The sequence below is a fragment of the Paralichthys olivaceus genome, chromosome 13 (genome assembly GCF_024713975.1).
Source record: "Paralichthys olivaceus isolate ysfri-2021 chromosome 13, ASM2471397v2, whole genome shotgun sequence".
NCBI classification, from domain to species: Eukaryota; Metazoa; Chordata; class Actinopteri; order Pleuronectiformes; family Paralichthyidae; genus Paralichthys; species Paralichthys olivaceus.
Genome location: NC_091105.1, coordinates 21420839 through 21447879, shown reverse-complemented (window position 1 = coordinate 21447879; position 27041 = coordinate 21420839). Strand labels below are relative to the sequence as shown.

The 27041-nt window shown below is 40.2% G+C and overlaps 2 protein-coding genes and 1 long non-coding RNA gene across 5 annotated transcripts in view; all 3 read left to right on the top strand.

Annotated features, from left to right (window-relative positions):
* macf1b (microtubule actin crosslinking factor 1b) overlaps positions 1-12625 on the top strand; it is a 29954-nt gene extending 17329 nt beyond the window's left edge. For all 3 annotated transcript variants that reach the window (XM_069537970.1, XM_020091262.2, XM_020091263.2), the window contains exons 15-40: positions 30-152; positions 237-338; positions 1195-1296; positions 1690-1854; positions 2279-2434; positions 2690-2887; positions 3266-3394; positions 3513-3683; positions 3777-3932; positions 4043-4249; positions 4344-4463; positions 4549-4718; positions 4840-4999; positions 5355-5549; positions 6219-6344; positions 7357-7500; positions 7640-7828; positions 7933-8047; positions 8222-8388; positions 8482-8644; positions 8787-8941; positions 9034-9108; positions 9468-9585; positions 9953-10098; positions 10636-10756; positions 10887-12625. In XM_069537970.1, coding sequence (XP_069394071.1) covers positions 30-152; positions 237-338; positions 1195-1296; positions 1690-1854; positions 2279-2434; positions 2690-2887; positions 3266-3394; positions 3513-3683; positions 3777-3932; positions 4043-4249; positions 4344-4463; positions 4549-4718; positions 4840-4999; positions 5355-5549; positions 6219-6344; positions 7357-7500; positions 7640-7828; positions 7933-8047; positions 8222-8388; positions 8482-8644; positions 8787-8941; positions 9034-9108; positions 9468-9585; positions 9953-10098; positions 10636-10756; positions 10887-10912 — 3699 coding nt within the window. In that variant the 3' untranslated portion in view covers positions 10913-12625. The remainder of the gene's footprint in view (positions 1-29; positions 153-236; positions 339-1194; positions 1297-1689; positions 1855-2278; positions 2435-2689; positions 2888-3265; positions 3395-3512; positions 3684-3776; positions 3933-4042; positions 4250-4343; positions 4464-4548; positions 4719-4839; positions 5000-5354; positions 5550-6218; positions 6345-7356; positions 7501-7639; positions 7829-7932; positions 8048-8221; positions 8389-8481; positions 8645-8786; positions 8942-9033; positions 9109-9467; positions 9586-9952; positions 10099-10635; positions 10757-10886) is intronic.
* A 3289-nt stretch (positions 12626-15914) lies between these two features.
* LOC109632258 (riboflavin transporter 2-like) lies at positions 15915-21129 on the top strand. The gene is made up of 4 exons (XM_020091460.2): positions 15915-16055; positions 17719-18783; positions 19050-19173; positions 19730-21129. The coding sequence occupies exons 2-4, from the start codon at positions 17765-17767 to the stop codon at positions 19940-19942; spliced, it is 1356 nt and encodes a 451-aa protein (XP_019947019.1). The 5' UTR covers positions 15915-16055; positions 17719-17764; the 3' UTR covers positions 19943-21129.
* Positions 21130-23173: 2044 nt separating this feature from the next.
* Positions 23174-26385, top strand: LOC138413520 (uncharacterized). Its single transcript, XR_011245876.1, has 2 exons — positions 23174-24409; positions 24553-26385. It is a non-coding gene; the product is annotated as an uncharacterized lncRNA (long non-coding RNA).
* The last annotated feature ends 656 nt before the right edge of the window (positions 26386-27041 follow it).

Below are 27041 nucleotides of genomic sequence, written 5' to 3'. Positions count from 1 at the left end.
ACAATGTAGAACCTTTTTTTCCACTTCAGACCGTCAGGGAGGATATTGACAGTTTACAGGGAGATCTGGACACGCTTGGCGTTGTGGGAATGGACCTCATGTCAGCATGTGGAGATACAGACAAACCAGATGTCACCAAGAGCCTGGATGAAGTAAGCAATAATTCAAATAAAATAATCTTTTTGTCTCATGAAGATGTGTCGACTAACTTAACACCCTGTCTTTTGCTGTTGCAGCTTTACTGCATGTGGCACAACTTGAACAAACTGTGGAGCGAATGTCACAAAAAGCTGGAAGAGTCCTTGCGGCTGGCACTACACTATCAAGACACAATGCAGGTGTGTGTCTACCTACAGTGTATGTTTGTGTTATGTGTATACACATACCCATATGCCAACAATGATAATGATAAGAAGAAGGAGGAGAACTTTATATCTATAGCACTTATCTAAATAAGGTAACATAGTGCTTTACAAAATACATGGGAATAAACAACACAGAATAAAGCTAAACTAAAAATACATAAAAGAAAAACAAGCATCATCTGTTAAAACCAGTTAATAATCAGGTGTGAAAGGCTTTACTATAAAGATATGTTTTATTTTATTTAAGCAATTATTATACATGTATATTATTATAAAACGGGTAAAGTGTTGGTGAGTCTTATCTCCTTAGACAAGGAGTTCCAGAGCCTCGCGGCCCTGATGGCAAAAGCCTGGTCACACTTGGTTACCAGTCCTGACTTATGAACTACTAGCAAATGTTGGTTGAAAGATCTCATAGGGAGTTCATAGCTCTGTAATATAACTGGGGCCAATACAGCACTGAACTTATAAAAGTAAAAAAAAAAAGAAAATTTAAATCAATCTTAAATTTAACTGGCAGCCAATGAAGAGATGATTAGGCCATGATCAGTATTATAACCATGTTAGACATGACACTTGTGCCACCTCAGCAGCACCATGGCATCTTGCCAAAAACAAAGCTCTTTCATATTTTGCAATGGGAAAGATCAGACTCAGATCGTGTGGTTTTCTGCCAAAGGTCGATGAGATCAATGGTGTGAGAAAGTATCAAACATTTCATCAGTGTCACAAGATGGTAACAATGACGAACTGAGTGGAACAAGTGTTTGGACACTATCTCATTTTTTGGGCTCATATGCATATTCTGTTTTTATTGCTTTGCTCATAGGGTCTCTTTGAGTGGTTGAAGTCTGCTGAGCTGAGGTCAACTGAGGAGTTCATGGTGGGAACTGACCTGGAATCAGTTAAAGAGCAGCTTTGTGATCTCAAGGTGAGTTTGAACTGCAGAGTAAACCCATCTCCAGCAATGACACTGTATCATAATTCATTTTGCCTAGTATGTGTGCAGGTCTTATATTCTAGAGTGATTTTGACAATAGTGAGCTGAATGTTAGTCCATTCTAGACAGAAGGGTTTGGTGTGGCTCAAGAGGTAGATGGTCCTATCCCCAGCTCCTCTAGTCTACATGCTGAAGTGTCCTTGGGAAAGATACTGAACCCTAAATTGTCTGTGTGTGATAGAAAACGTGAAGCATATAGTAGGCTGTATCAACGTGTGTGTGAACAACTGATTGTGACTTGAGTGGTTGATAAGTTTAGAAAAATGATTTATATATAAAGTCCATTTACATTCCATATTCATCATTCTTTATTTTTGGCTGCAGGAATTCAAGCGAGAACTTTATCAGAAGAAGATCGAGATAGAAAGCCTGAACCATCGCTTTGTATGCCGACTGTCTCCAGGCTCTGAGCGCCCTGGCTCAGTCTCGCCGCTGTGTGACTTCAGACTGCGCTGGGACAGCCTGGAGTCCGAGGCGGTCAACAGACAGGTGAGAACATGGGAGCAGTAGGTCAATATACATATAAGTTGTCTTAAACAACAACAAACAATCAAAAAAGCATTAAATAAAATAACTACTGTCAAGTTTAGACATGGGGCTGTATGGTGGCACAATGGTTTGCACTGTCACCTCACAGCAATAAGGTTCCTGGTCCAAGTCCCATTCTGTGTGGAGTTTGCATGTTCTTCCCATGTCTTCGTAGGTTTTCTCTGATTTCCTCCCACCATCCACAAACATTCAGAGTGGGTTAATTAGATTTTAAATTGGCCAAAGGTGTGAATGTGTGTTTTTTCTCTGTATGTTGGCTTTGTGATACACTGGTGTCCAACGTGTACCTTGACAGTTTAGACATAGAATCAGCTGTTTTCATTCCACACCTGAAATCGTTCTGTTCTGTGTGTTTTATTTTCAGCATCAGCTGGAGTGTGCTCTATTGGGTCTGGGTCAGTTCCAAAACACTCTAGACGAGCTGCACACGTGGCTTTCTCGCACAGCGGACCAGCTGCAGGGCAGCCAGCCAATCAGCATTGACCTGCAGGCCTGTGAAATAGAGCTGGCCAAACACAAGGTTGGAGCTGTCATAATTGCATCACTGTAAAGTGATAAAGATATCAAACTAAGTACTTCATTGTAGGGCTGTGTGGTCGGAGGGAGGCTCTGAGGTGATAAAGCTCTTCCAGACTTTCTCAGAGAACACTGGAACTTGTAACTCCAGATTTTCCCAGGGACCAGTGGGTTTATCTGTGAGATAACACTGAACACTTTGTCTAACCACACACTGATAACCATGATACATCTGTAACATCCCTCTTCCTCTTTGAAGGTTTTGCGCAACGACGTCATGTCCCATGTTCGCACGGTGGAGTCCCTGAACCAGGCTGGCAGGGGGCTGCTGGAGGTTGGGTCTGGTGACAGTCCATACGGTCTGCAGTCTCGGCTTGAGCAGCTCAATGAGAGCTGGGAGTTTGTTCGCTGCGAAACTGAACGCAGGCAGCTGGAACTGGAGAACAGACTGAGTCAGGTGAAGAGAGAAAATATTCTGTTTTTGATGCAACAGCAGTTACAGCTATGAGGTAGATTCAATTAATAGATACCAGTGTAGATAAAACATTATTATTATACATTATAGAAGGAGGAAACATCCCTATATATATATATATATATATATATATATATACTATTTTGTTGTCCTATAGTTGCCTAATGGCGCCATCTTGTGGTGAATGTATGAACAGGAGTGAATGATTTTTTTCTTTCCTTACTTTTTTCTTTTTTACTGAGACAGATGAACACACGCGTCATGACGATGCCTGAATTTGGATGTCTGTTTTTTTTTTTTTTAAATAGAAAATTTTAAAAAAGTTAAACATTTGATGGCAAATAATTATTTTTATGATAGGTCCAAGATGTTACAATGGAGATTCAAGATCTCCTGCAGTGGCTGGAGAACACAGATCTCAGACTGTCCTCCTCCAAGACCATGTGGGGAATGCCGGACTCTGCCAGTGAAAGGCTCAGTGCACACTTGGTGAGACGTACCAGAAGTTTAGCTGTAAAAATATTGAAATACGATCAAATAAACAACAAATGTTTTCTGCATTATAAAATAATTCTGTCCTTCCTATGATTTGATTTTCTTTTTACAGGAGTTGTGCAATGAGATGGAGTCGAAGCTCCACGCCTTCGCAGATGTGAAGAATGCCGTCCACAGGATGCTGGAGAGCAGCGATGTTGTGCGGGGGTCGAGTACCGAACACAGCCTCTCTATTCTTGAACAGAAATGGGCATCTGTTTACAGCAAAGTCCAGGAGCGAAAGGTTATTTAACTTTACATGCATCAATTCAGTTTGTTTTCACTATGAACTAGAACACATCGTTAACGTTGAAAATATGTAATGCTCGTCCTGCAGGCGAAGCTTACAGAGGGATTGGGTCTGGCCAAGGAGTTCCACAGCAATGTCCAGGAACTTCTCACTAAGATGAGCAAATGTGAAGAGTCCATCGGGCTTTTTCCTTCTCCCAGCTTTGTCCTGGACACCGTTTGTTCTCAGCTGCAGGATCACAGAGTACGGCTTGTTTTACCTGCTGGACTCTTTTCTCTTTGGCTTCTTCAGATTCAGACATTATTTTAAGTATTTGTTATTGGTTCCCGAATGACATTTTTCTTGTCTTACAGACTCTGATGAATGAGGTGAGCGGTTACGGTGAGAAGAAGGCCACAGTAGAGAACACAGGCTGCAGACTGAATGAACTGAGCCGGAAGGAAGACTGCGACGTCATACATAACCTGATAATGACCGTCCGGGATCGCTACAAAAAGCTCCAGCAGCGTACCGCAGACAGAGGCAGGATGCTGGAGGAGGTCAAAAAGAACGCCAAGCAGGTAAACTATGTCATTATCACCTCCAACATGAATGATGAACTTCACTGTCATGATCAAAGCGTCATGATATATCACTTTATCCCTCATATTTCAGTTCAGTGAATCCTGGCGCCTACTACTGGACTGGATGACTGAAGTTGAACAGACATTGGACACACATAAAGAGATCGCAGTGTCCCACGAGGAGATTAAACAACAGCTGACTGAGCAGAAGGTGCAGCAGGCATCACAATGACTACAGCTTGGTTACCTGCAGTATGTTTATGAGCCCATTTACTGATCGATTCTTTGGTATTTAGGAGTTCCAGAAACTGCTACGGTCGAAGAGGCCCATGTACGAGGCCACGCTGAAGAGCGGCCGCAGCCTCCACGAAAGAGCCAAGACCAGCCATGATAGACAACATCTGGAAAACCTGCTGGCAGAACTAAAAGACACGTGGGACACCATCAGCGGCAAGTCTATGGAGAGGTATGCAAGTTAAAGTGTGAACATGCACAACACGATTCCTTTGTCAAAGATCGGAACATAAATTCTGATTTATGAGGAGTAAAGATGAAAATGTAAAGTGTTGTGTGTGGTTTTCTGTCAGACAACACAAGCTGGAGGAGGCTCTGCTGTTCTCAGGCAGATTCACTGATGCTCTCCAGGCACTCAATGACTGGTTGTATAGAGCAGAGCCCCAACTGGCTGAGGATGTTCCTGTTGGTGGAGACAAAGACATGGTCAATAATCTCATAGACAAACACAAGGTAAAGTATTTTTATTGGTTGGCTGATAAGATAAGATAAGATTATCCTTTATTAGTCCCACCATGGGGACGTTTGCAATATTACAGCAGCAAGAATCAAAATTAGGCTTCAGTTAGTGTAAGGAAATATAAAAAATATAGAAACTATAAAAAACAAATATGTACAGTGTAAAAAAGAAAATCTATGTTCAGACTTAGAATATTTATAGTGAGTGTATTGCACAGACAGAACGAATATTGCACAGTTAAACGAGTGAAACCAGAGTTAAAATTGATGTTGACTTACTGACTTTTTATCTATATATTTGAAGCTGTTTATTCACATTCAATATCTCTGCATATACTTTTTGTCTCAGGCGTTCCAAAAGGAGTTAGGGAAGCGAGCCGGATGCATTAAGACCCTGAAGCGCTCCGTGAGGGATCTGACCAGGAGCAGCACAGCTGATGCTCACTGGCTCCAGGAGCAGATGGATGAACTGGAGGGCCGCTGGGAGGACGTGTGCAGGCTGTCAGTCAGCAAGCAAGACAGACTGGAAGCTGCACTTAAGCAGGTAGTTCTCCAGCCAAAAGAACACGTCAAACCAAAACTTTGTAGAAGCTGCTGCTTTCAGTGTGAAGTGAAAAGTAACTTTACTGTTCTAACCAAGGAGGTTATGTTTTCACCCATGCCTTTGTTTGTTGGCTGGTTTGCTTGTAAACAAGATTTCGCAAAAACTGCAGAACGGACTATCATGTAACCTGGTGGAAGAATGCATATGTGTCAGAGAACAACCCATTAACATATTTTGTTTGGGATCAGGATCAGGGGCCTGAATTTTTTTATCACTTTCTTCACATTATGAGATTTTTGACATTTCTCTTATTTCCCAGTGAATAATTCATGGATCTTGATGAAAACAATCAGGCATAATTAGTGAACTGATATCTATAAGTGTGTGCAGTTTTTGAATTTAAGGAGACTTCTGGGCTTTGGAGTAGATATGCACTCCAGTACCATTCTAGTTTGACTAGTTAGCACTTAATAAATGACAGTGACTTTAAATGAGACATTTGCCCTACAACATTGCAAATATTAATGTTTCTTGTTGTAGCCTAAATAGCCACACGGAAGCACGAACCAGTAAATAATGAATGATGGTTGACTATATAGCTTATATCTGACCATTAACAAAAGCTGATAAAGAGACATAATCCAAATCTAATCTTTCTGTTCTCATTAGGCGGAGAAGTTTGATGGCCTTGTCCACTCTTTCATGGAGCGCCTGACTGAGGCAGAGAGGGTATTGAAATACGGGCTTATACCCGAGGAAGAGGAGGGCTTGCTTGTCTTCCACAAACAGCACGAGGTGAGTATAATAGATTACATGATAGTTTATCAATCCCTGTGAGCAAGTTCACTTTATTCCCATTCTTGTCTGCTTGCAGGCAGGTCAAAGGTCAGGGTCTGCTACAAAACAAGTTGTTGCTGATAAGGATTTAGTATTTGGCTCAAGGGCAGTGGAGCAAGGTGATGCTTGAACCCAATTCACCCCTTTGAAGGGAGGGTGCCACTGTTGTATAGGTGCATGTTATTCGATTCATTATAGAGAAAAAGATCAATTAGAGTCACACTGTGAATTAATGACATGGTGTTTTCTAGAGTCCCAAAAGATTTATCTAAAATTCGCCTGATATGAGCCTTATTAGTATTAGATCTTTTTGAAGATTTCGAGAATAATGTCATAATTAAAAAGAAACTTGTAACATAACAAGAGTGAATTTGTAATATTACATTTAAAAAGCTATGAATTAAGTCATAATTTTTCAAGATTAAAGACAAACCATTTTGGGGGGTAAATAAGGAGAACCCGTGCTCACTGGAGTTTCACTCCTTCTGGATCCAAATTCTTGAGCCATTTTTATTGTGAAACTATAAAAACCCTTTGAGCATCACATCTACAGATGTAACCAAGAATATATAATCACCCACTATCAAACATTTCCTCCTCTGCAGGAGGCAATTTCCTTCAAGTCTGTGTGGTTAGTTCTTCAGAAAAGACTCAATTTCTTGCTTTCTTTCTCTTTTTTTCTTCATTCAATCTCTATATGTCTGGTTGTATTTGTGTTTTCATTTTATTTATAGTTATTTAAGAAAAATTCAAACAATAAAAAAAATGTTTTATAAGGGTTAGATAATGACATCTCAGGAATCATTGCCAGTTATTTAAATCAGTATCAAAACTTTTTATCCTCTAATATTGGCCCCCCAACAACCCATATTGGTAAGACAAATATTTTCATGCCATATCAAGAGAATGGGTCATTATCTGTATATACTGGATAAATCACTGAACAATCCATTGATCTAACCATCCACAGGAGTCAGTGAGTGCTCTGCAGTCTCAGGCTGTGGAGCTGGAGAACATCCAGTGTCTGGGTGAGGAGATCCTGGCCTCCTGTCACCCAGACTCTGTCATCACCATCAAATCCTGGATCAGTGTCACCAAAACACGCTATGAGGAGGTGAGTGCTGCCAGGGCCTCATAATAAACAACAACAGCAACGTTTTACCTTCTTAAGATTAAATATATCATCACAACAAATTATTTAGGAAATTATAAATTCCTTCAGCTGCGTCAGGTTTAACTGTTTCCTGTGTCAGGTTCAAACGTGGGCTCAGCAGCAGGGCCAGAAGATCCACGGCAGCTTGGCAGCGCTGGAGGCGGAGAGAGAGGAAGTCCAGAGACTTCTCGACTGGATCTCCTCCGCAGAGGAAGCCCTACACCTCAGAGACCAAGAGCCTCTGCCTGAGGCCACGGAGCAGAACCTAGAACTCATCGAGCAACACACGGTACTTTTTTTTTCCTCTTCAGGATGTCTGCATAATTTCTTAAAAAAATTTAAATCACAGCATAACCTTTGCCTTTTCCTTGCAATGATCGTTCCTCTCTGTAGGTATTCATGGATGAGTTGAATAAGAAGTTTCCAGAGGTTGAACAAGCCACAAAATCCTGCAAACTCAAGAGTGTTCCTAAACAGCATGTGTCCCCCAGCAAAAGGCCCCTCACAAGTACGCCAACATGGACATTTGTTTACCATATGGTTCATATTTCATTAACAAATGAAAAAAGCGGTTATTGTGATATAAGCACCAACAGCTTGATACCATATCTTCCTGCTGATGATGTGAAAAACATATACAATTACTATAATATTATAATAATGCTGCTGTTTCTTCACCCAGAGAGGAGGAGCACTCTGAAGCTGCAGCCGGTTGTACCTGTTCCCCTGGAGCACCTCGACCCCCAGACCCCAGAGCTCAGTCAGCTGGTCAGTCAGTGGCAGAGGCTTTGGCTCCAGGCTGTTGCGAGACAAACTCGTCTGCAACAACACCAGCAAACACTCAAAGAGGTTATTGTTGCCTTTCCGAACGATCCCTGTAGAAATGACAAAAGGTTTTTCTGGTTTTAATTTGAACTTTTTTACCTTTTTTCCTCTGGACAGATGGAAGAATTTGCAAACTTTGACTTCAACATCTGGCGAAAGCGTTACATACAGTGGATAAGTCATTTGAAGTCACGCATCTTAGACGTGTTCCGCAGCATCGACCGCGACCAGGATGGACGCATCAGCCAGAAGGAGTTAATCGATTACGTCCTCGCCTCAAGTAAAACCGACTTGATATGAATCTCTTCAGTGTTGTGACCTTTGTTTCACTTAAATTCAGTTACCATGAAATTCAAATGACTGCATCTGAAAAGCCTGATCACCATAATGCGACCTGTTGACTTTACACCTCGCTCCTGCAGAGTTCCCCACCAACTCTCTGGAGATGAATGCAGTGGCAACCATCTTTGACGTGAACAGTGACGGCTTCATCGACTACTACGAGTTTGTGAGTGCACTTCATCCGAGCAGAGATCCCTACAGGAAAACACTGGATGCAGATCAGATCAATGAAGAGGTATGCTCCGTGTGCACATGAGAGAACACACACAAATGTGTTTTAATTCATCAGCGACATGGTCACAACGTCTGAATATTTGCCCTCTGTAGGTGAGTCGACAGGTGTCACAGTGCAACTGTCCCAAGAGGTTCCAAGTGGAGCAAATAAGTGCCAATAGATACAGGGTGAGTCTCACTTTTCTGACTGATACAAATTCAAAAACTATTCAATCTGTTTATTCATTTACTGCTTTAATCACCTGATTTCTGATTGGTGTTTTGGGGGAGGGCTACTCTGCTAAGTTGGGCACAAAATGAATATGCAACAAGAAAAGTTTTATTATAAGTATAAACATAATTGGGTAAAAGTAAAGGGCATGGTGTTTAAAAGAATAAATTAAAACATTGGTTTCATCACCTGGAACAGTTTGAAAATGCCACAGCAGCTATAAAAACACACAAAACCATTTCCTCTATTCTATTCCTTGTGTACCTGTGACTCCAAAAGCATAAATGTCGATACATGTATTGTGTGTTTGCTGCAGTTTGGAGACTCACAGCAGCTGCGGATGGTTCGAATCCTGCGCAGCACGTTGATGGTGAGAGTGGGAGGAGGCTGGACGGCTTTAGATGAGTTCCTGGTGAAGAACGACCCCTGCAGAGGTCAGTGCACCGTTTCCAATTACTGCAAACTGTATTTGAACATATTACCATAACGTAGCACACATGCCTGTCAAACTACTGCTGTGATGTCAGAGGCCCTCAGCACATGGTACGACTAGAAGTGCTTTACTGAGAATCTGTGTGGAAGTCAATTAGTGAATCATGAAGTTGAAATGATTGATTTAGGTAAAAACGTATGAGGTGGATCCGTTTCTGGTGCCAGGTAAACATCAAACATCAACATTGTCCTTTATTGTTGTAGAAAATTGGGTAATGGTTAAGCTCAGAAGTTCACTGTTGCAGTGGTGTGTCAATAACAAAAGGCTTGACAGTGTTCAGTGAAAATCTGCTGCTGTGTCACCAACAGTGAAAGGTCGGACGAACCTGAAGATCAAGGAGAAGTACTTGTCTCCTGCAGGAAGCAGAGCAAAGGGTTTGACTGTCAGCAGGTCCAACTCGAGCCTCAGCCTCTACAGCAGTGCCTCTGCCCCCACCAGCCCCATGACACGCAAGGCAAGACCTCACCTCTGTCCTGTTCCAACTGGCTGCAGCAACATCTTGTTTTTTCATCTTGATCATCAACTTATCCTTTATTTGAATGTAAAAATATCTCCCTAAAACAATTGCAGTCTGTATAAAATTCAGCACCCAGGCTTTTAACTAGAACTCATCTAGGCTCATCATGGCACTAGGCTGTATCTTTTAATCCCCCATTGACTTTTGCGCAGCTTGTGATTAGGGTCTGCTGTCATTTGCTGAGTCAAGGCTGGGACAGAGGGCCCCAAGGCTCTGGAAAAAGCATCTGGGGCCCTCTTTGGGGTCTTTATTAAATAACCTTTATTAAAGTTATTAAATGCAGCCTGTATTGGCATGAGTTAAAATTTCACATTCATTTACGTACCTTAGTTAAAATGTAGAATCGTATCCCATATAAATTGAATATTGGATATACAATGACTGTAGGAAGGTCCTTTAAACAGTTTTCTTGCAATGTGTTTTTGAGAAACCATAGGTAACTAATTCTACTTTGTCAAACATTTCTTGCTTTAGGCATTGCTCCGCAGGAGTTTCTCAGGTGACCGCTGCATCCGTCCCAGGAGCTCCATAGCTGCTTTGGGCTCTGATCTACAGTTTTTCACAACAGGGGAGGACAACCCGTCCTCACCATCAGGTCAGCCTGTTCCCTCAGCGGAATTACACTTTCCACAGGACACACACACACACATGTTCAAAATATATTTATAACTTGAGCTGGCAAATTAAGCCCCTCCTGTGTGTTTTCTATGTTTTGCGCCCTCCAGACGAAGCTGAGAGGTTACCCACATGATTACTTCTGCCTCTGAGCACCACGTGTATGCTGCAGCGCTGAACCCAAAAACAGCCTGAGGCAGAGGGAGAGGCAGATGTATCAGGTCACATCTGAGGAGCGGCCACTGACAGAAAGGTTCAAAGGTCACCAGAGGTGATGCTTAAGCGTTTTTCGATGTGAAGAGTCACTCTGAAGATAATGTATGGACAATGAGGCTGTTGCATTTCATACACTAGCCTCTGATTGCAAAGAGAGTAGAGATTGAGAAGCTGCATGGCTGCTTATTGCATGATGGCCAGAGCCTTGCTAGTGTTAGATTTTTCTTTTTCTTTTCAGCTTGTTATTTTATTTGTGGTTGTAAAGTTAAAGTCAAACAGTACCAGAAGCTGAGAGTAATGCTCAGAAGAGGGTGTTAATGTGCTGTCACTGATTTGACTGTGGCATACAGCTAGAACACTTTTGTAAATGGTATGTGACGGTGTTCTACTGTTTGACTGCCCCCATCCAAAAATCACAGATACCAAAACCATTGAAGGGCAAAGTCCTTCCTTTTTGATGTTATTTAGTTTTTTCATTTCGTGAAGATGGCATTGATGGCAGGGCCAAACTGTATCTGTCTTTTCCTTTTTTTCTGACACCATATTTTTTTTAAATAATTGTGTTTTTTTCAATTGTTCTATATTGTAAGGATGTTTTAAACATTGGAGATTGTATAATGAACAATGCACTGAGGTGCATCAGGTCATTGTTGATTTGTAGAGATTATTTTCTCAGGATTGGTTTTACCTTTCGCTGTATGTATTTCCTCTGGAACGTTACTGTGAAAACATAGATGTGTTGTTTTCTCTATAACACAACATCCTTGGAAAGTTTTATTTTCAGCACATTATTTCCATTAAAATGCACTTTTCTGTGTCCGACTACTAATAGGGTTGTTTTGCTAAGTGCGAAATTTGGCAGTTGTCATGAGTAAGAGAATTAATTTTGAAATACAAACTGTTATTTCACTTTGTGTTTCAAATAAATGTGGAATTTGAGCAGAATGCACTGGAGGTGATGCTGTATGGCTGAGCAGAGTCAATTATCTTTCCTTTCAAACATCTTTTACCAAAAGCAGTATATATATTTAGTATTTTTTAAGGGTGTTTTGCCTTTGGTATTTGATTTTTAAGTTCTCCTGTCCAGTTAGAAATCCTCTACGTGTTTGGGACTTCACATTTGTTTCCTCTGATGTTCACTCATGATCCTGAAGATACAAATATGCATTGTTTTAGCAAGAACTACTGAAACACAGTCACCCTGCTCCTGCTCTGTGTTGCAATGTGCCTGGAGCAGTACTTTACATATTCTATCTCCTATGTAAAGCTGTTTTCTATGTAAGTGTCCCTTTGTACTAGATATTCTTGAGGCTGAAGAAAGTAGCTTATGTACATTTGGTCTATGCAGTTATGAAACGATTTTTTAAGGTCAAAAATGTTTTTACACGATAAAGTACTTTTTTCTCTTAGCCGCAGTGTGTTGATGTTTGGAGAGGGTTGATAGTTTACTGTACTGCTGTACAGATTTCACTTCTACTGCTATGCATCCTAATCTTTCTGTACTGTAAATGTTTCTATACCCAGCACTCATTCCGATGTCTAATTTAGGGAAACTGTAGAAGAATGTCACTGAGAAATTGAAGTCCACTTCAAAATAAATCTTTTTTGTAATAAAACATTTTTTTAAACTTCAGTGTTGCATTCATGTGCTATTTCACCAGATGTCAAACAAAGAAGAAAAGGGACACATTTAACACTCACAGATGGATAAAATAAAATTACCAGATGAATTAAAACCCAATCAGTTAAATGTCTGTGTATCTGTTTCTATTCTTCTTTCTTTGTTTTATCATGGGCTGCCCCTCCCTCCTTTGTGTGTGAATGAATGAATGACTGAATGAATGAATGAACACTGATCGCTTGTGATGTATAAGTACGTTTGTGATTGGTTTGTCATTTTTGGGCATGGTTTTACTCTGCAGGTCCCTGGCACACTCGCAGTTGGTTTCCACTAATCACCTGTTGCAGTATAAGAACCCCGGTCTTTTGATTATACAGTTCAGCTAAGCGGTAGTATGGTCTCAGTATTGGCTCCAGTTCAAGCCTGTTGTCTCAGTGGGACAGCAAGGGCCTGCCCACTGATGCTTTCTGTTTTCGCCTGCTTCAGGTAACAACCCATCTGCCAGCAAGTTGTTGTTCACACTGCCGGTTTGTTCTTCGGCGTATCTGCCCCGCCAGGAGACCACCTCTACGTGCTCTGCCAATCACCTGCCTACAGCACGCCACCGTGCTCAGCCGAACCACTCGGCATGCCACACCAACACTGGGATCACGCCAGAGACTTCCTGAACCAGCACCATTCCCAGCACCCCTGTCTGACAGCCTCTCATTCAAGCTTTTAGTATGTCATACTGTTCATATGCTGTTACTGTCAGAATCTTGATATTAGGTCCACTTCCTGCTCTGATCATTGCAGTTTTTGATCACTTGCGTGCAGTGAAAACAGGAAGTGAGCGCACCATAATTTAATCTGATGAATTTGTAAACATTTGTGTGGCATTGACATGTTTCCAAACCTACAGCTCTTTGATATTACTTTCAGATGGACCACCTCATCACTGATAACAAAGACTGAATTTAGCAAATGATACCATAATGGCATGTGAAAAAATATAATGACATGGTATTACATTAGAGAAGTTGATGGCAGTCTATGGAGCCAAAACCAAAGCAATGTGTTTAAAGAAGCTAGGAAATTCTGTTGACGTAATTCTCTATATTTGTTGCATTGTTATTATAAATATAATAATTAAACCACCTTCAACTGCTCTGTAATGACTGAAAATGTATGTAATCAAAACAGAATCCTTCCAAATCATCCATCATCCATTGCACTTTGCACACAGTGTGCACAAGTGCACTGCATTAGGTCTTAAAGAAACCTTTGCTGTTGCTAAACTGCTGCTGTATAATGCACAGATCTGGTTGTTGTAATATCGAGGTGAATCTGGGTTACACTTTGATCCAAATAGAAAGTTACTTCACCACTCACCATAACCACAGAATGAGGTCAATGGTCAGGTGTACATTGTCTTGTGTTTGGTGTTTCATTTAACGATGAGTTCTCAAAAGAAGAAATTTGATCCGCGGATCCCCGCCTAAGGCCGCCCTCCTGTTGACGTCTAACAAGTGAATCTTTCAGTCTCACCAGCACTGTACATGCAGTACCAATAACACAGACATATTTGTTTAAACACAGAGCCCCAGAAGTTTTGAGAAAGAAAGCAGTGTATTGTACTACACAAACAGCCATCGGGTCAAGGTAGTGCCCCATAAAGTTCTGATGTTTTATCAAAACACCGTCCTGTGACTGGACCTCAGCGCGTGTTTTCTCATAGATATGTGATGTTGTTGAGTGTATCAGAGCAGTGAGGTCACACAGTCAGATGTCATTAGAAGTGGAAAGATTTGGATCTGCTCAACATTTTGACTTTTATCTTTTATTTTCTTACAAGAGATCATGAGATGCATCTCACAACCAGACAATACACTGTCTACCAAATGTTAGGAACACGGGAGCATTGGCTTAACATATAAATGTTGAATAAATGACATCATTCCCATGCTTCTTTATATGATGGAGGTGGTCACTCATTTTCTAATGATTTTAGTAACTAGCTCAAAATATACAGTAACATTCAAAAGCTTGTCTTACACAGCATGGAAAACTATGTGATTTCAGAGTTCTAATGTGGCTAAACCATAAAGACATTGATACATGACGCTGCACTTTGTGTGTGCACAGAGTAGAGGGTGAAACTGAAACAGGAAACACCTGTTTGATTTATTAGTCATACAGACATCAGATGAAATTCTCCTGAAGTCAATGGTAGTGATCATTTGTCAGGTAGAGGTAAATGTTGTTGTTTCTCCTCTTAATTATCAGCGATCTTCATATGCAGATAAATTAAAACCCAATAGCTGATGAATTTGCAGATTCACATGTAGAATCATTTTTATAGATTAGAGATAATATAGCACACACAGTATTATCAGGTTTATTTTATTCCAAGGAACTTTAACTTCTTTCTGCAGAACCTCAAAACACATACTTAGGAACAAACAATAATAGGAACAACTGCAATATGTCAACGAAAAAATCCTCTGAATGTGCTAAATAATGAATCTAATGAGTTGTGTTTCACAGTTGTCCCATTTTATCTACTTATAAAGAGTATGTTGCATTTCTCAAAAGTGTCATTTTCAGTTTGGGTTCTGTGAAGGACACTTGACAAAAATAAACCTGGTTATATGTATTGAGTTACTCTGCTAAACCTGCTCTATCATGTAAAACACCACAAACTTCTAATTAACAACACAACTGAATGTTTCTACGACTGGAAAGAGCAAAGATTTAATTGATATTTGGCAGAAGTTTAAATTTCCCTTAATCCCACATCCTGGAAGGATCGAATCAAAATGATTTACTGTATCAAGAGTAATTTGCTTCAACACAAGCCTCAAAGGAACATTGTTGTTATGTCTAAAGGAGGGAACAAGTAGTACCAGTCAGTGCAGAGGTGGGTACAAGGGCAGTCAAACTAAATACCATCCAGTGAAGTTACTGCCCAACAGGGGTCATTCATTTGAGCTGGAATTCATGCAGAACAAAAGCCAGGCGACCCTGACCAAACACCCACTCACAGAATCACAGACAGCTGTCCACAGTCGTCTTCTGCTTGGATAAGCTGGGGTAAGGTTGTGGGTACAAACCTCATGTAATAGTCTTTTCCAGCTGAATCTTCATTTTCCCCAACAATTGTCTAAGCTGTCCTTCTTCCATCCATCCTTCCTCTCTCCTCCCTTCCTTCCTTATGCACTTGTTCCCTTCCTCCACCTACCCCCTCTGTTGAGAACTTTGGCTCCCTCACTGGATCCCAGGCTCAGCCCTCAGCAGTCACATGACACAAATCCAGAGATGTGGACTGGTTAAGTACAAAGCATAATGTGCGCTCACACTTCACAGACAGTGATTTTACACATCTGAGCAGAGAAACTCTCGACACTGGTTCCACTGCACTTGAGTCCTTGTTCCCCAGCTGACTCTGCACTCCCACGAGCAGGTAGGTGGCATCTTGTGTAATAAGGGATGATGAACAGTTGTAATTCAAAACTATGAAAGTGGTTGCGACACCAGTTGCCTTATCTCAGAGCAAATATGTCACTAATCTGGAAATGGAAATGGGTTCGGCAGATTTCCTGCAATACTGTCTTTCAGAATTCAGCTTGAGTTCAGTAAGTGCTCTGAGATTTGCTTCAGTATATGCAACTGTGCAATATGTGTTATTGTTGCTATCATACTTCAATCGTATCTTCTATATGATACATAAAAGTATAATTTGACATTAAAATGTGGTTTTATTACACACATTTTACTTCAATAATTGACTTTGGTGTTTTTTTTATTTGTGTAACACACGACAGCATTAAGGTGACATTATTTCAAATGTTTCAAATTCACAAAAAACAACATTTGTCAACTGTGCACAGCATATGCAAAGAAGAATCTTTGAGTAATGCCCTAAATAATCCTTTTCATTTGTGTTGCTCTACAGCAGTCTGGCATACAGCCAATCATCCTATATGTTACAGGCAGCTGAGAAAAAATAGTACTGCAAATAGTTTCAACCTCTTGGGGGGGACCATGAATGTTGGTTGTCAATCAATGCTTCAGAGATTTTCAGTCTCAAATTTTAAATATCACGTACTATGACTCTTTATGGTGAAGCTACTGTGTGTTTAAATGAGGGCAGAGCACAGGGTCGTGTGGTGGTTGGGGGAGGGAAGAAAGGAGGAGCTATTCTCACTAAGTCCTTCCTCTCACTGAGTCTCCCTCTATTGGTGAGCACCAGGACACTGAACATTGTGACAGAACAGAGCTGATGCATGAAGGGAAGTCAGGGTTATTGGATTGCTGGGTTATCCTTGAGCCACAAGGCCTGTTCAGTCTGTCTGCTTCATAGTGTGTGACAAGAAGTCATTGTTTTACTAGACTATGAAGCAGTTTTGTGGAAGAGGAATTTCTTGTTTTTAAATGTTACTTATGTGTTTGATATAAACATTTTCATACATATTGTGTTTTTAATGTTCTGTAAAAGTTCCTGCCCTCCCCCAAGAGGCAATCTTTTAGCTGTTAAAATAAAAAATATCACCTTCATTGTCATTTGCCTTTAATGTAAGGTATGTCACGACCACTTGGGGCTTTATGTGAGCAGCAGTGTGTCAGTGTGTGAAAGGTCAGGCAGCCGTCTCTTACCAGAGTTCACATGAGGAAAGGATGAAATCAGAGGCAGAGAACAGGTGGAGACTGGGAAAGTCAATCCCAGCCTCAAGGGCGACATGTTTTTTATTCTCATTGACAAATATTGGATATTAAATTATGTATGTTTCTTTTTTACTTTACTGAAACTGTTGATATGTAGTTACTAAACATCATCCTCATGGCTTCGTGAGTTGCAGTAATACAACTGGCCTTTAAATTCAGCCTCCAAATTATTTTTTGAACATCAGTTAGCATGCTGATATTGGCGTTAAGTTTAATAAAACGTTTTACTAAGAAAAAAACAAGGTGTATTAAATTGAAAGGCTGATATTTAGATTTTCAATAAATATCAATCTAACCCTCAACCAAACTGTGCTTCATATGAGACATATGTGTACCAGATTGTAAGGATCCTTCAAGTTCTTCTACTAATCAAACTGACTCATATTCTGTCTGCATTTCAGAGAGTGGACGTTGACATTTCCTGATCTGCCTCATCCTGCCTTCAACATGTCGCTGCTCACCCACGTGCTGGCATGTCTGTTTGGTATGGGCTCCTGGGTGGCCATCAATGGGATGTGGGTGGAGCTCCCCCTCATCGTTCCAGGGATCCCAGAAGGGTGGTACTTGCCATCGTACCTCACAGTCCTAATCCAGATGGCCAACATTGGTCCTCTCTTCATCACCCTGATGCACCGCTTCCGTCCAGGGGTGCTGGATGAGCGGCCGGTCATCTATTGCATTGTGGGGTTGGGGATCATCGCTACATTCCTGCTGGCTTTCTTCTGGAGGCACACAGTGACAATAGGGGGCTCTTTGCACAGTGTTCCCCTGCTGGTGTTAAGCTTCCTGCTCTCTGTAGTGGACTGCACCTCCTCTGTTACTTTTCTGCCTTTTATGATGCGGCTGCGTCCACAGTACCTCACCACATACTTTGCAGGTGAGGGCCTCAGTGGTCTGGTGCCTGCACTGGTTGCTCTGATTCAAGGGGTGGGTGTGGTCCACTGTCAGAATGCCTCTTTGGCTGTTGGGGCCAACGAAACAGCTGATAATTCTGAGCTACAAGCCATTTATATGCCGGCTAAGTTTTCTGCCCAGGTCTTTTTCATCTTCCTCAGTATTATGATGGCCGTGTCCCTGGCAGCTTTCATCTTACTCAACCATCACCCAGCTGTGGCCCGGGAGAGGAAGAATGACCTCTACTTCAGTGGGGATCTGGGTCTGGGTAAGAGAGAACAAGGCCTGTCTCTGCATGCTCAAACACCAGAGCAGAAACCTATGATCAATCCATTGGAGGCAGTCAGGGGGGAACCCAGGAGTTCTTTTGGCAAGGGGACGTACAGCAACCTCGAGCTGGTGTTCATCTTTGTGGTGCTGGCCTGGGTCAATGCTCTGACCAATGCAGTGCTGCCCTCAGTGCAGTCCTACTCCTGTCTGCCATATGGGAACAAGGCATACCACCTAGCTGCTACCATGGCAGCTGTCGCTAATCCAGTGGCCTGCTTCATTGCCATGTTTATGCCGATTAGGTAAGAATGAATGATTAGTGCTACCTCTTAACACAAAGGTTTCTTTATATAAAAACGTATGATTGTTTCAGTCTCAAACAACACTCATTTCCAAAATTATAAAAAGAAGATAATTTTCAGCGTAACTGTAATTCCTACAGGTCACTACTAGAGACAAAAGCCTAAGATGTTTACTGTGAATGCATTTCAACTTTTATAATTTTGGTTTTCTTAGGGTGTTAAGGCAAGTAGTGCAGAGTGTAACTAAAAATTTGAATTGCTTCCAGGTCTCTTATCTTCATGGGGTTCTTGACCATGTTTGGGACTGGATTCGGATCCTACATCATGGCCATGGCTGCTCTTAGTCCATGTCCCCTGCTGGTCCACAGTGCTTCTGGAACTGTAGTCATAGTAAGACTCTTTTTTATTGAAATGAATTCAGTCACTTCTTTCTTGTACATGAGATTGCTTTTGATTTGGGAGGTTTATATGATCGGAGGGTTGTAAGACAGATGCTTGTCAACACAAACTGGTCTGACTTTTACATTTGGAATTATAGTTTTAATGCAAAGTATATTAAGTTATCAGGGTTCCAATTAGCATGTCTCGAGAGCTGAAAGATTCAAACCCCGAGAGGGTTTGAGTCAATTTCTCTTCAGTTGGGCTTGTGACCTAACAAATCCGAAGTTTGTATAAAAAAAACTTAAAATACCAACTTTAAACTGAGTTACAATGTGCTTAATAGTAATACAGAGTAAATAATTACCACCACCAAATGGTTCAAAATTGTTAAATCAAACATGGTAGTGAAAGCCTTCTGATCTGACCTGTTTATGATGCAAGGCACTGACAGTTATTGAGCAAACTAATATATTGACATCAATCCAGGACATGTTGCAACCTTAGTGCTGTGTAACAGAGACTGGATGTTGTTTGGATATGTGATATCATCTCTTTTGTGATACAGGTGCTGACCTGGATCCTGTTCGTCCTGTCCTTGTCCTACGTGAAGGTCATCATTGGGGTGATTCTGCGGGATGAGGGACACAGTGCCCTGGTGTGGTGTGGAGCAGTAGTGCAGTTGGGCTCCATGGTGGGGGCAGTATCTATGTTCCCATTGGTCAGCATCTATGGACTTTTTAAGTCAGGTGATGCTTGCAACACCAAATGTCCACTGTAGACAATAGATATGTTTATGAAAAACACTGCTGTACCAAACGGAAATCCAGAAATTGCTCTTACTTTGGTAGCACTAAACTCATTGTGAGAGCTTTACATGTTTTGACTTGTTTCATCAGCACTGAGATGTTCCAGGTAATTATCTAAAACTATATCATATCTATGATGTGTTTTATCACTCTTGTGATCAATTCATATTTTACAAAGATGTCTGTATTTATTGAATGATGGATTAAACTATACACAAGGCTGAAAGGGCATCTAGGGGCATTTTCACACCTGAAAATGAGGACCATGGTCAGAATAAAGGCTCAAATCTTTGTTACATTGTTTACATTTAATCCGCTTAATTTTTGGTTTTACATTTAAATTTATTATACTGTTGTCATCACCTACGTAGGCCATCTATCTATACTTGACATCGATTCATTTGTAGACAAGCATGTGTCTGATGTTGCTGTATTGTTTTTAATAACCTTTTCTAAAAAAACAAAATAGAAAAAAGTATTCTTTCCACTAAAATGGAGAAAAATGAGTGAACTGCTTCACTTCATTAATTGTGTTGCCTCTCTACTATTATGGTATTACTGCCAGATAAATGTTGTTGAAACATTACATTGGCAAAGACTACAAGAAATCCTGTGAGTCGCTTCTGCTTTTATTGTTTTATGCTGTGTCAACTTACTGCAATAGGTCAGAAAGTATGAACTTTCCCAAATAATGTTTTCACACTGCAAACGCTCTGAACCATGGTTCGATTGATCCAGACTGAGACCACCTCTTTTGGTCTGACTCGATTCTGTTCTGTTTATCTGGACTGTGGTCTGAGTCATCTTTAATGTATGTTATTTTGGTTCAGACTAAACTGAAAAGTCCGAGGGTCCAGATCAAATGAGGTAGGTATGAAAGTGCCCTAAATTGTTTTAGACTACACAAGACCCACTGAATATTATTGTACTGCTGAGCAAATTACAATTCCTTCCCAATCTAGAGGTCAAAGCCATTTTACTTGAATTGTTTTGAAATGTGGAAGTATAAACGATCGATGTTGCTTTTTCAAGAACCTTCCCCTTAAAAATGTGCCTTCAGACACTGACAGGTGTGAGTTTTTTTGGTTGTTTCACATTTCTTTATAGCTTTGTGGGTGTTGCTACTGTTCAACATTACCAAATAAAACATTTGTTTTTACTTTTGTCTAAGTTATTTATAGTGCAAATGATCTTAAACCTTCATCTCATACGACAGAGGGGAAAAAAAGGGAAAAAGATTTTGAGCATAAAAACTTGTAATATTAAGAGAAAATTTTTTACATTTACAAAAATAAAATCATGATTACATGATTACATATGTTACATTACATTCAATTTGGGGGGGGGGTATCAGAAGATCAGCCTGTCACCTCCATTACAATGAGCAATAAGAAGCATATAGTTACGTAATTAAATAAAGGTTTCATAAATAATAGATTATGACCTTATTCTCATAAATGTAACATTTTTCAGACACCTCATGATATTATGACCATATTAATATGGTCATAATATCATGAGGTGTCAGCATTTTTCCCCTCTTCGCATTTCCCTCTCCTTCTGCTCAGCCTGTCACCTGCATTAATTAAATCATTAATTTACTCTTGTAATGAAAAAATGTTCGTCTCATAATAGTATCACCTTATTCTTAAAAATATCAGTTCCAGCAGTTATGTTTTTTTTCTGCACCCGCTCATTTGTTTCACTTCCTGTTTTATTTTGTTACTTACCCTTGTGTCTCATTTCAGTTAACTTTACTTCCTGATTTTCGCTCCGCGCTGATTACGAGCCCCGCCCTCATTCGTTTCACCTGTCTGATGCTTCCTGTATTTCTACCACGTGTTCTCACCTCTTCACCGGTTTATTTCGACGGTTTCCCGGCGCCTTCCAGCAGTTTCCTGGTATGATCTCAGTAAGTCTATGATGGAGCTTCGTTTTTTCACCCTGTCTCAAGTCTGATGCCTCCTGTATGTGAATGACCACTTGATAACTGAACTTAAAGACTTCTTAATTCACTTTTACAAGTTTGTCCTGCTCGAGTCCTTCACCTTGCTCCAGCAGTTTCCAATGCAAGACAAGTTTTCACTAAATCTTCCTATAAAAATCAACCAGTGCATAAATAATAAAGTATCTGCTGAAATGAAATTATAAAGACATAAAGCTATGAAGTTAGAATACAGGTTAACAATATCTGCACATTCAGAAAATGTTTTTTAAAATCTGACCACAAATACTAAGCTGAGCTCACATTTATTGCTGTTTCTGTGTGGATTTGCTTTCCCGGGCTAATATTTAGTGTAGGATTTTGCAGACCCCTGTGATGGTGTGAGATGTGTGAAAATATGGTGATATGCTCAGGCAACCTGTGTGTGTCTGAGAGGACAACAATGCAGAAGCTTTGGTGGTGAACATGAATTAAATGTAAAACAAACAAAATGGTGCTATGATCTCTGGTGCTGGCAATCAGTGTACAAACATCAGGTACATTCATAAATGATATGTATCAACAGAAAAACTGAGAAATTGAAACACACAGACTACAGCTGTGTCTCAATTCAGGGGCCAACCGTCGACAACTGCGTGGACAATGTCGGCCGAACCGAAATGAGACAGTCTGGTCTTATTGTGTCACCAGCTTGTTCTGCCCTTACAGCCGTCTCCGAGCAACAGAGTTACGGAAAAAATCTGAAAAAACTGGAGCCAGAAGTCATTTTCTTTATTTTGTTTTTGGAGGAGCTGGAGATGCTTCACCGCCAGCGTCACCATGTTATACATCTCAGGCTGAGAGGAAACTATGGGCAGGTAAAATAAACAATTTCATCTGTCTATCCCTGTACAATTAGCCACCTACAATGTTTAATTAGTTAAAGGTTGTTTTGCGTATGGTTATGTAATTTTAATTCTAAAATACAATTTCATATTTAAAATAACCAATAGAATGGATTTAAAAACTTTCACTCACTAACTGACAAATTCCAGGTACTTGTACATTTATTTACCTTTTTAGGAAGCTTTATACTTCTACTCTGTACATCTCAGATGCAGATACTGTGCAACTGAAGTGACTAGTTACTTTTCAGATCACAATTGTAGATTTGACCACATCTTAATAAATGTATTGATGAAGATTAAACTATCCCACAGAATATAATGTTAGCTCAACTTTAAATGTCTACAGTAGTAAACTAACATTTATACGAACCCAGCAGTAATTAAGTGAACGTATGTTACATTGACAGGAACAATTTTCACTGACAATCATATATGTATGTTTTGCTGATACAGCCTTTATACTTTGACTTAGGGTTTATGAAAGCAGAACTTTAACTTATATGAGATTTTCCCAGATTGATGTGATATGTTGTTCTTAGCCAGAGCATCTGAATATATTTTCTGTTACTGAAAAAAGCTGTATTCTTACTTTATGAATAAACAGTGTTATTAATTAAGTTACATAAGTTTGAATAAAAGTGCTTTTAACCTTAACTCAGATCTTTACATTAAATATCTCGCTATTGTTTATTGAACAATTTTTCTTCTTCTCTTCCTGAACCAGCAAAGACCCCAGTACTGGAAAAATATCTCCAGGGAAGTTGGGGACGAAATAAGGAAAGCCAAAATGAAGAACAGAAATAAAACTGAAAATCAATATTATAGTGACGACCTCAGAGCTTCCTGGAAAGGAATAAAATCCATGGCATCAATAAATCAGTCTACCTGTGAGACCAGGCATGACTTCAGTGAAGTGGTGTGGATGATGCCAATTTGGAAAATGTTTTTAATTCATTTTCTCTCATTTTGACAGGTCTGATTTGGTGAGTAATATCCTCATGCTGTGAGACTATTTCTAGTGCCATTTTCGACTTCATTCAAAGAGGGTTAAAGCTGCTGGCCCTGACTCATCTGTGGACGCACACTGACCAGCTCAGTGAGGTGTTCACAACACTCTTTCAGATGTGTGCTGAACGTGGTCCGATACCAACAATGTGGAAAACTATCATATCTATTCCGAAAAAAGTAACCCAAGAGAACTGAATGAATTCAGACCACGGCTATAAAGACATTTGTTGGTGTATCATGAAGAGAGTGCTGTGCTGAACAGAGAAGTTGAAGTTATAAGAGATGCCATAAAGGTAAAAGACTGAAGAATTGTGTTGCAGTTTGAAGACACACTCCTGAGTGATGATGTTTCAAAAGAATAAAGCCTGGGCTGCAATTAATCAGCCGGTGAATGTCCCCTGAGGGCCGGACAGTAACACAACAAAAAATGTTGCCAAAAAAAAAATCTTAGACCAAAAGAAAGGAACAGGAGGACAAGGAACAACAGATCTGACAGGATGAGAGGCTGCCAGCAGTTATTGTACAGTCATCATTAAGTGGAATTTGTTCAAGGAGTGAGGGAGAATGTGATGACGTCCACCAAGAATCCTCGCCCACAGGTAATTTACTTTATTATTGTTAAGATGATATTTGTTCTGATTTAATTGCATTCGATTACAAAAGACACAAAGTTTTATTTCAATAAAAATGACATTGCTGCTTGCAACAGTTAATTAATTGGGCTTAACAATATTATTGATAGGTCCCGGGGATGCAGGAGCAAGGGTGATGCACAGATGACCTCTCAAAGACAGCAAATGAAGCAAACCCTGCTTCAATTTTGTGACATACCTCACTCCACAACCATCTATAATACACACCCACCTTATTAGGCGGCCTATTTAAGGAGAGAAAAATGTCCCATCACTCCCTTTGCTCGCATTGCTGCTGCAGCATTGCAACCAGTTGCTTCAGCGTCTCAGCAAGAGAAAGAAAAAACTCAGTGAGGCCGAACAAACACTGGTAACAGCGTTAGCCTCCTCCCAAAGCCTCGCTGCTCCATCAATTTCTAATACACCTGAAGATATTATACCTCAGAGGCAGAAGAAGCATGCCTGGATCTGCTGAGGCTTCCATCCTGTCCCCTCTGCTGAATGATATCTGCACTGAACATTAGGAATGAAACAATTCAATTTCCACAAAATGAAGCCACCTCCCCTGCACGTGATGTAAACAACACTGGCGAGCCGGCTGTGCTTCAATGCTTCCTGGTGACGTCACTCCCACAGGATTATGGGAGCTGTAGTTCCAGCTCCAGCCATGAGTTCCAGGCTCCTGCCTGCTGCAGCAACAATTCCTGATTCCCAAAAGAATTCAATTCTAGCAGGTAATCTGTTTTGTTATTCTTGAAACATTAAAATATATGAATAAGATATCTACATGTAGATCCATAGCAGTGCAATAGCACCATCTACTGACATGGGAAATAATCTTGATTTTTAAAAAGGTGGTATCTGTTAAAATTCAAACTAAATGCATAGCATTACCAACCCATTGCACTGCCTCTCCATCCGACCGTATGACGTAGCCAGTGACATAATATCAATATGGCCGTGAGCCAATAGCAAAAGCACAAGTCAGTAGCAACAATAAATCTCTTATAATTTAATGTTTTATCATTTTATATTTATTTTAAAAAAAATAGTGCACGCTTCAGTCTGTACAGACCATATCATAAATAGACCCTTTCACGTCCACGTTAAGTACAAGTATCTGACGTCATATGACGTTTTCAAATCCAGCCTCTTTCTGGCTTTCATCACCTTCCTCTTTTAAATCTCAATGTTTTTCTCATCCAAAACATTTTTATTCATTGTGAATCTGTTGGTGAAAATGTAATAGTTATCTGTACAAGTTTACAGATAATGAGGTAATCCATTATTCTTTTTTTATTTTCATTCATTGCATGTTTTACAGGTGGGGGTTTGTAACATATGCTGGTATTAATGGGAAGTCTAGACTAATAAGTTACATCAAGTGCTTTAACCAGCTTTGACAGTGTTGACGTATTTTGTTCGAAGAACCTGTCTGTGTGGGTTACCCTCCAGAGTGGACCACGGAGGGGAGAACACTATGGTTGCTCTTTTGATGAACCTTCTGCAGGGACAATGACATGCAAGGCACATTACAGGCCTCTCTGTGCACAACCAACCTATTGCACATCTTTGGATAGATGTTTTCCTGCAGATTGTGCACTGCTTCTACATGCTTTTCTATAAGTTTGAAGATGAACAAATATTGAACCCTGAAGATAACACTGAAAATGGCACTACAAGTAGCGTATAAGCCAGAAATCCAAAAACGACTTATTTAAATTTGCTCTGAACATCTATAGATTTAGATGGAAGGCCAAACGGATCAAAAACATGTGAATTACTCATGCACAAACTAACTAACTATATGTAAAGAAGGTGTTGTCCGTTTGCAGTGTCTTAACCACAGAAACATAGTTTTAAATGTTTTTTTACCCTGTGGTAATGTCTGTAAGTTGTGTGTGTTTATTTATACTTAAAAAAACACTGTATTGCTCTCTGCACATTAACTTTGTTGTGTTCTTTGAAGAATGTTTTGAATCTCTATAGTACACACCAGATACTTGTCCTTTAAATCTGTTGTTCCATCCATTGCATACTGCAGATCCTGCTTTTGTTCAAAGCTTAGGTTATTGAGTGGTGGTGACACAATCACTGCTCATTCAAGGTCTTCACTGTTTGCTTGTAACTGGGTGAGCTGTATGCCATGTCTTGCCGATTTTCTTAGCTGTAAGTGTCATCTCCAAAGGTGTTGTTGAGAGCTGTTGATTCATGCTCACTGTTGGTTAGCATGCCCTCCATCCAAACGACACGTTTACGTGTCAGTTTTTTAATAATGCATTGAAAATGTGTTAACGGCCTAAAAAATATGACTTTTAAACACGTTATAATACAATTTCTATGGTGAAAGGTTGAAGGATGAAGCTAATCCGCATAAAAATAAACAAATCCTAGTTTGTGGACCCCAGTCTTTGATCCAAGAGGATTAACAGTTTCACAGTGACCGTTGTATAACAATAACGGGACCGAAAACTCTTTCAAAAGGGTGGATGTCTTTTGCAAAACTCTCCATAAAATACATCCTTAAGAGCATGTCTCTCTTTCTGTTGCCATTCCATCGTGGCCTGTAAAATGTCAGGAAGTTCCAAGATCTTAACTA

Coding starts and splice junctions, on each gene's coding strand:
- LOC109632258 (XM_020091460.2), top strand. CDS start 17,765: ATGTCGCTGCTCACCCACGTGCTGGCATGTCTGTTTGGTATGGGCTCC. Junction 18,784..19,049: donor GCCATGTTTATGCCGATTAG/GTAAGAATGAAT, acceptor AATTGCTTCCAG/GTCTCTTATCTTCATGGGGT. Junction 19,174..19,729: donor CTTCTGGAACTGTAGTCATA/GTAAGACTCTTT, acceptor TTTGTGATACAG/GTGCTGACCTGGATCCTGTT.